Source organism: Vicia villosa, linkage group LG4 (genome assembly GCF_029867415.1).
Source record: "Vicia villosa cultivar HV-30 ecotype Madison, WI linkage group LG4, Vvil1.0, whole genome shotgun sequence".
Classification (NCBI taxonomy): Eukaryota; Viridiplantae; Streptophyta; class Magnoliopsida; order Fabales; family Fabaceae; genus Vicia; species Vicia villosa.
Window position 1 is genome coordinate 32,196,178 of NC_081183.1, and position 9,253 is coordinate 32,205,430.

General features: G+C 36.2%; 1 protein-coding gene across 1 annotated transcript; it reads left to right on the forward strand.

Annotated features, from left to right (window-relative positions):
• The first annotated feature begins 8,220 nt into the window (after positions 1-8,220).
• LOC131596995 (uncharacterized) lies at positions 8,221-8,898 on the forward strand. The gene has a single exon (XM_058869719.1). It carries the CDS (start codon positions 8,221-8,223, stop codon positions 8,896-8,898), a length of 678 nt encoding a protein of 225 aa, XP_058725702.1.
• The last annotated feature ends 355 nt before the right edge of the window (positions 8,899-9,253 follow it).

A 9,253-nucleotide genomic window follows, 5' to 3' on the forward strand; every position in this document is an offset into this window, starting at 1 on the left:
TTGTGGATCAAGATTAGAGCTTAAAAGTTAGGCCCATTTTCAAGAAACTCCAATTTGAACCACTTTTACTTCATATTTTTCCTTCCAACCAACTTTGACAAGGCATATCTCCCTCAACTTTTAAGATATGGAAGAGTTCAAGGACTTTTTGGAAACCTCAAGAATTCTTCTACAAGACACTTTGGAACATGTTTTTCATTTGGAGATTTTATCTTGATGATATGGCATTTGACAAAAAACTGCTTTTGGTTGACTTTGGAAAAGGACCTATAATCTTTTGTACCATATCTCCCAAATGAAGCATTTCTGGCCTTGGCATGTGAGAGAAAAAGTTGTAGAGAATCCAATTTCCTTCAAAATAGTCTTTGAGTGAGAAATTTTTGATGTTCCATGTGAAAGTTATGCTTGGTCAAAGTATAGTTGACTTTTTAGACCAAAACCCTAATTTAGTAACTATGCCCCTTGTTGATTTTGAAGCTTTTCCTTGATGAATCATGATCAACCTTTGATCAAATGATGAATGATACTTCATAATATTGATGTTAACCAAAAATCATGAGTTTTGACTATACTTTGAGCATGGTTGACTTTTAGGTCAAACTAAACGACTGTGGATCATCTGAGCCATTGAATGAGAAATCCTTGGAATGGAAGCTTGACTTTTGCCATGGAGATAGTTTGGAACATAATGATCCATGGGAAATCCATTGGAGACCTTGATTCATCACTTTTCTTAGGAGAATGCAAAACCCTAGTTTAGAAGGTCCTTGATTAGGAGACAGCCTTGAGTAAACCCTTGAGCCTTGAGTCATTGAAAATGAAATGGAGTGGGAAAATTTTGGGGTATGACACTCAGCAGGAGGAAATCATTCCTGAAACTCAATTGGATGATAGGCATAAGAAACAGGTCACAAATTTCCTACTTGATTCTTGGGCTAATTTATCTGAGCAAGATAGAATTGAGGATGACACTGATTTTTTCCCAGACAAAGACTTCCAATTAGTTGCGGCGAAGAAAAAGAGAAACAGAAAATACAAATCCACTGATTATGCTAGACTTAAATCTAGTGCCCCCAACAATTCCTTATGAAGAGTCTTTTTTGGAATGTTAGAGGTTTGGCCAATAGCTCCTCTAGGCTTGCTCTTAAGAGGTTGATTCGTTCAAATAATCCAGACTTTGTGTTCATTGTTGAACCTTGGATGGATTTTATCAAATTCCCTAAAGCTTGCCTGCACAACTTGGATCTCAAGCCTTTTGCCTTCAACCAAAGGGATGGTTTGCTGCCAAACCTTTAGTGTTTTTGTAAAACTCATTTCAATCCTGACATTATTTCCTATGATGATCAGCAGGTTTCTTTTAAGATTAATATTCAAAATCTAACACTTGGTTTCTCTGTAGTTTACACGTCCACTAGTTATATTTGCAGGAGGCGTTTGTGGAGTAAGCTGAACTTGATTCTTCCCAATTTGGCGTGGTGTTTTATTGAAGATTTTAACACTATCATTAGCACTGATGAGTACATGGGAAACCATGTTCCTTCTAAAATCCCTATGGAGGATTTTTTCAATTGGTCTAATGATAGGCATTACATTCACCTCCCTACTGTGGGAAATCGTTTCACTTGGACTAATGGCCGTAAGAGTAAGCATTTAACGGAGAAAAGGTTGGACAGGATGATTTGCAATGCTGAGTTCCTTGATTCGTGTTGCAATCTTATTTGCAATATTCTTCCTAGAGTCAAATCGGGTCATTTCCCTTTATGGCTCACTTTTGAGGTAGATAAGTTTTCGGTAAAATCGCAATTTAAATTTCTTAGGATGTGGTCTTCCCATGATGAATGCATTAGAATTATCAAAAATTCTTGGAATACTAACATTTCAGGCTGCCCGATGTATATTCTGGATCGAAAGTTGAGGATTTTGAAGAAAAATTTAAAAGACTGAAATATCAACACTTTTGGTAAGGTGCAAAGCAAAGTTGATGCTGCTGAAGATGCTCTGAAGGATATTCAGGAGAACATTGATAAGAACGGGTATAACGACTTGCTGCATTCCAAAGAAGTGAAAGCGCATCATGACCTTGAGGCTGCACTTAACCTGGAGGAAGCTTTTTAGAAGGAAAAATCTAGAATAAATTGGCACACAGCTGGTGATCGTAATACTCGTTTTTTTCATCAATATGCCAAAATTAAAAGGAAAACCAAACTCATATCTGCTTTAAATATAGATGGAAATATTATTACTGACAAAACTATTTTAGAAAAGCACGTTGAATCTCATTTCGCTAATCTATTTAATGGTAATGCTGATTTGCAGGATTCAGACATGATTAAAGACATCATTCCAACATTAGTGGATGATAACACCAATTATATTCTTACCATGTTACCTTCTGCACATGAAATTCATAACACTCTCCTAAAGCTGGATGTGAATTCTGCTCCGGGCCCGGATGGTTTTGGTGCTTACTTTTTCCAAAAATACTGGGATATCATCAAAATAGACGTCTTTAACGTTGTTTGCTCCTTCTTTTTGCAAGGTTGGATACCTCCAAACTATAACACGAACACCATTGTTCTGATTCCTAAAATTACTGCTGCTAGTTCTTTACATCAGTTTGTAGCAACCTGCTCTAAAAAATAAGAGAATTTTAGAGTCGCCACCTATTCTGGCAGGGCAAATAGGAAACCCTACGAAGTTTTAGAGAATCTGGGTAAGTTATTATAATCAGGTTAAGGGAAGGTGTTAGGCATCCTTAACCCTTTCCTAAGGTTTTGCGTTTAAGGTTTGTAAGAGTATTAGGGTAAGGTTTAGGGTTTATAGCTAAGAAAATGAATAGGGTGAAAAGTGAGATTTAAACCTAATTGAGGTTTTGGGGAAGGGGACTCGCCTCGGTTATCCAAGTGCCTACGTACCTCCTTATGGAGGATCAGAGTCTACGTAGTTCGGGAACAGGGTTGTACGCCTTAGATTTAGTATGAGGTTATTTGAAGGTATTTTGAATTACCTTATCGTAGTTTTGAAAATTCGTAGTTTGTAATTTTGTAAAAGAAATTGTATTTCAATATGGCGTACAACCCTAATTATAATATGTTCCATTAATCACGATGATCAATAGTTTTGATCACCATAATTAACAAATTAAATAAATAATTGCTAATTATTGTAATCGATTGATTCGATTATCACTATTAGCAAATAAATGTGTTTTAATAGATTATTTGAATTGTTTTGGGAATTGAATTATTTTATTATTAACCATCGTAACCAATTAGTTTGATTAAAATGATTAATAAATTAATGAAGGATTTTAATTATCGTTAATTATCGTAATCAATAGGTTTGATCAAAACAAATAACAATTTTATGAAAATTACTAATCATCGTAACCAATTGAATCGGTTAAAACCTTTTAGCAAATAAACCTATTTGAGTATATTGTTTTAATTAAAAATTGAATAATTTATTATTAATCATCGTAATCAATTCATTTGATTAAAATAATTAATAAATCGACCCTAAACCTGAATTAGCTAAATTAAATTAATTTGCCGCTAATTATCGTAATCAATTGGTTTGATTAAAACAATTAACGAATTAAACCTTTCATATGAATATAAAATTATATTAGATTAAAAATTAATTTGAATATTTTTAATCGGAAAATCCTAGTTAATCCAAGCAATTCAACCTGTAGAGGAAAATCCTAAAAGGAAACCCTAAGGTCCAACAATGATGAATTACGGTATAATCACACAAACAACGAATTAATTGCCCAAAATCATTCTAAACATCACCACAAACCATAATATGCAATCAAAATTCAAGTATGACGCGTGAATCATAGTATTCGACCTTAGATTGTAAGTGACATACCGTGGCTTAAATGGAGATGATTTTGGGAGTGTTGATGTCGTGTGATGATCCAAGCAGCTTCAGGGATCTTCAAGGATTGTATTGCAACCTTCAGAATGCTTTAAAACCTTTCCAAACTCCAAAACCGAATTTGTGTTCTTGAGTGAAAATTTTGCTCTTTGAATAGGGTTCTTGCTTCAGAATTTCGTCCCCTTGTGATCTGCACCACTTAGGTACTTATAGTAGAACAAATTAGGTTAATAAAATTAGCCAAAATCTCTTTGAATAAATCATTGAAAATTTGAGAAAATTTGATTGGAAATTGTTTCTAAACGTGGCCTTATTTGCTTCAATCTACCCCAATCACCATGTGCACGAAATTGAATTGAAAATATGACTTAGATGTTGATTGAATATGATTGGAATATCTTGCCAAATCAAATCTTTGAATTTTTTCCATAATCATTTAATTTATATCATATTTAAATGAATAAAATTCAATATAAAATCAAATAATCATTAAAAATTCGTGGCCTTGGGATATGATATCTTTGAAAACTTGGGGAATAAGATTGAATAAAAGATTGGGACCATTTGCAAGAAAACTCATTTTGAACCATATTTATTTCATATTTTCCCTCCAAATTTGTCCAACTTTGACAAGGCATATCTCCCTCAATTTTTAAGGTATGGAAGAATTCTAGGACTTTTCGGAAATCCCAAGATGTCCTTTACAAGCCTCTTTGGAACCTTTTTTGCATTTGAGTATTTTCTCTTGAAGATATGGCTCCTGATAAAAAATTGCTTTTTGCGAGCTTCTAGAAGGACCTGTAATGTTTTGGCTCATATCTCTTAGGCGGAAGCATTTCTTGACCTTGGGCCCAACATCAAAGTTGTAAAGAATTGAATTTCCTTGAGAATAAGCTTTGATTGGGGAATTTATGATAAAGCATGAGAGACTTATGGCCAGTCAAAGTACAGTTGACTTTTAGGTCAAACTAGTCGACTGTTGACTATCTGAGCAATTGAATGAGCAATCTTTGGAATTGAAAATTGAATTTTTGCATGGGGATAGTTTGAAACCTAATAAGCCATATGAAATCCATTGGAGACCTTAATTCATCAATTTTCTTAAGAGACTGCAAAACCCTAGTTCAGGAGGTCTTTGATTAAGAGAGTGTGCCTTAGGTTAACCCTTGAGCCTTGAATCATTGTATGAGTTTGAAAGTGAAATGAGATGGGAAAATTTTGGGGTATGACACAGTTCAGACCCATTGCTCTTTCCAATGTAAAAGACAAGATAATTACCATAATTATTGTTGATAGGCTATTTGCTATCCTTCCCGCGTTAATTTCTCCAGAGCAAAAAGGGTTTATTAATGGTAGGAATATTAGAGATTATATCTGCCTTACTTCTGAGGTGATCAATCTACTTAATAATAGGAGTTGTAGCGGGAATTTCGCCCTTAAGATTGACATTTCTAAGGCCTTTGACACGTTAAGTTGGCCCTTCATTATTAAAACTCTTCAAGCTTTTGGATTCAACGATCGTTTTTGTAATTGGATTTTAGCCATTTCGAATTCTGCGCATCTATCTATCGGTCTTCATGGCAATCAGGTTGGTTACTTCAAGTGCTCTAATGGAGTTAGGCAAGGGGATCCCCTATCTCCTTTGCTTTTTTGTCTGGCAGAGGAGGTTCTTAGCAAGGGTATCACCAAGTTAGTGACGGAGAACCAAATTAACCTTATTAAGGCTTCCAAGTACTGTTTCTTCCCTTCCCACACCTTGTATGCTGACGACATAATGATATTTTGTCGAGGAGACCAAAATCTCTAACTGCTATTGCTAAACTTCTTAATGATTATGCTAGTTGTTCGGGTCAGTTTTGTAATAAAGTGAAATTTCTTATTTTTGCAGTTGGAATGTCCACAGCCAGACATCAAAGACTGGCTCTTCTCTTGGGGTTTACCGTCGCGTATCGTCCTTTCATTTATTTGGGGGCTCCTATTTTCGTGGGCAGGCCTAAAGCTGTTCATTTCCAATTCGTGGCGGACATCGTGCGAATCAAGCTTGTGGCGTGGAAAGCTAGCCTTTTATCCATGGCGGGAAGAGTTCAACTTGTGAAATCTGTTATTCAAATTATGTTGGTTCATTGTATGGCAGTGTATAATTGGCCGGCTAGCACGATGATAAGTGCCAAAATGTACTTATTTTGTGTATGTAAATAGTGGCACTTATCGATACTTTTATTAATACCGTTTGAATAATTCCCCGTTTTGTGTATAAATACGTATACTTTGTGAATAGTTGTATTTTCATATACTTTTATACCATTTGATAAATTTTCTCGTGTTTTGTAGGTAGTTATGCATATTGGAGCCTTGAGGAATAAAGTGTCAAAGGCACGGCTTCGATTTTGCAGTTTTGGTGCAAGCCCGCTTAGCCACCGTCAAGCGGACTTCCATAGGCTCAAAATAAGGATGACCAAAATCATCATTTTTGTTTCCATTCATTCATTATTGGATAGAGTATTGAATAAGCTTTCTAACTCTTCGAACTGGGCGCAATTCGGAGTTACAGTTCTCGAGTTATGGCGAAAACAAAATCTGATTTTTAGCAGACTCCGCTAAGCGGACCTGCGACTTTTCAGACTTGTTAAAAAGGGGAAAAATCAAATTTTTAGGTTATGGGTTGGGTATTTTTGAATCCCAACACCATCAACTTTATTCTTAGAGTAGGTTTGGCTTAGAAAACAACACCGGGTCATGCACTTGGAAGATCGGAGGTGGATTTCTCATCAATCGGAGCTGACAACCCGCGAGATGTTTGGTTTATCTCTTCTATTCACTGTGTATTTCTTTGTGTTGGGTTTGTTTGTAGAGTTACTCTAATTTTATGTATATTTATCGATTATAATGTTATGTTTAACTTGCTTTACAAATCTGTGTTGATGTTGTTCTGGATTTTGCTCTATGCTGGGGATTTGGGTTGCTTTAGAGATAAACTTCTTGAATCCTTATCTAGGATGATAATCTGTTGGTTCTGAACTCTAGAGATAGATTTAGAGCTAGCATTCACTGTGGGTATCTATACTTAATGCTTTCGTGTTTGAGTGGCGCGCGAGAGATCGCTAACACGAGAATATGGATGTTCTCGCGACTTCGCGTTAGAGATAACATTAGTTGTGAGATGATCTCGTTTGTGCTCCAGAGATGGACGCTTATGTGAGAGATACGTGATGACATATATGAGTATCATAGGTTGAGTATAACGGGTTGGTAAGTGTATGTTTGTGAAGAGTGAATATATTTACATTCCTGATAAGTTATTTCTCTTCTAAGAATGTGTTTATTCTTTTCCTGTCTATATCTTTGTTTACTTTTTGCTCAATCAATCCAAAGTTTGAAACCGTAGAAACTGTTGAATGGCATCTCTCCATCTCTGAGGACGAGAATTCCCAGATCAATATTTCCAAATCTTTTTTCGTTGCTTGCCCTATACTGCATTCAACACATGATTAAATGCATTGAAAAGTGGATGCGGAATTTTATTTGGAGCGGTAATTTAGAGTAGAAAAAGTTGGTCACGTTAGCTTGGAAAACTTGCTGTAGAAATATTAAAGACGGGGGCCTTGGTATTAAATCTCTTAGAAGCTTCATGCGGCTACAACGATTCATCAGTGTTGGACTTTCATGAGAAATAAGAAAGACTTGGCCAGAGTGTTAGCTGCCAGAGTTCGAAGGGCTAACTGCTACGTAAAATATTCAATAAAATCTTCTATTTGGAGTAGTATCAAGGAAACTTTTGAAACTGTTATGGATAATGCACAATGGATTATTGGAAACGGCAAGAGTGCTTACTTTTGGCTTGACAATTGGCTCGGGGATTCTTTGGTGAATATTTTTAATATTCCATCTCAATTCCACAGTAAGCTTACCTCGAAACTGTGTGACCATGTGGAAAATTCAAGCTGGAAGTTTCATAACAATGTCACAACAGCTTTACCGAGTCTGCTGTCCAGAATTTCTACGATATCTCTTCCACCGGTGGAGGCGGAGGGCGATTTGATTTGGACAAGAACTGACAATGGGCTTTTGAGTATCAAAGAGGCCTACAGATTTGTTTCTCCTTCCTCGGCTGTGGCGTAATGGAAGATTTTCTATTGGAATCCTAATATTCCTCCTTTGAATTCTATGATGGTTTGGAGATTGATTAACAATAAGATTCCCACTGGAAAAAATCTGAAGTTGTGCGGTTTCTCTTTTCCATCAGTTTGCAATCTCTGCTTTGCGCATCAAGAAACCTCTCAACATATTTTTTTTTAGTGTCGCTTTGTCCGTCAGATTTGGTCTTGGCTGAAAGGTATGCTGAATATTCAATATCTTTTCTTTTCCATTTTGGACTGTTATGTTGCGGTTGCTGGGTGTTGTTCTCCTCAAGCAGCAGATGTCTTTACAGCTTGTATTGTCAATATTTTCGTGCAAGTTTGGAAGGCTAGGAATCTATCCAGGTTTGAAGATTTAACTACTCATTGGAGATCCTGCACTGTTCATATCAGTGCTCTTGCCAAGCTTGTGGGAAATAACACCAAGAAATCTTCTAATTCTTTCATGGCCAATTTCACTCTTCTAAAGGGTTTTGGCATTGCTATTAATCCATCTCGCTCTATTCGTTCCATGGAAGTCTTATGGTCGCCGCCTCCTTTGGGATGGATTACAGGGAACATTGATGGTGCGGCCACAGGATGTCCATCGATTAGTTCTTGCGGGGGTATTTTTAGAGATTACAAGGGTGATCATTGTGGCAGCTTTTGTGCTTTTTTGGGTGAAGGGAAAGCGGATTTTGCGGAATTTTGTGCCGTTATGGTAGCTATTAAGAAGGCTTCAGAGTTTGGGTGGAATAAGCTTTGGCTGGAATCGGATTGTATTACGGTTGTGAATGCGTTTTCTAACTCTAATCTGGTGCCGTGGAATATCAAGTCTTGTTGGCTCAAGTGTCGTGCTTTCACGCTTAATATGGATTTCATGATCACACATATATAGAGAAGTCAATTTTTGTGCATATTTCATGGCTAGTTTAGGCATTAGACTTAAGAATTTTTCTTGGTTCTCTCATGTTTATCCGGATATTATTAGGGAATTCTTGCTTGATAAGGATGACACCCCTAAACTTAGACTTCTTGCCTAAAGGGTTTCGGTTTGGTCCCCCTTGTGTTCTTGTTTTTCCTCCTTTTGTTTTAATATATTTTTCTCCAATTAAAAAAAAAAAAAAGAAGTTCAAATAAAAAAGAAGTCATCACCATCAACAAACCACAACAAATATCAGATTCATACATTCAGAGAGACACGAACTCTGAAACTCAATGAAGAACCTTCGCGTCCTATGCAACTTTCTCAA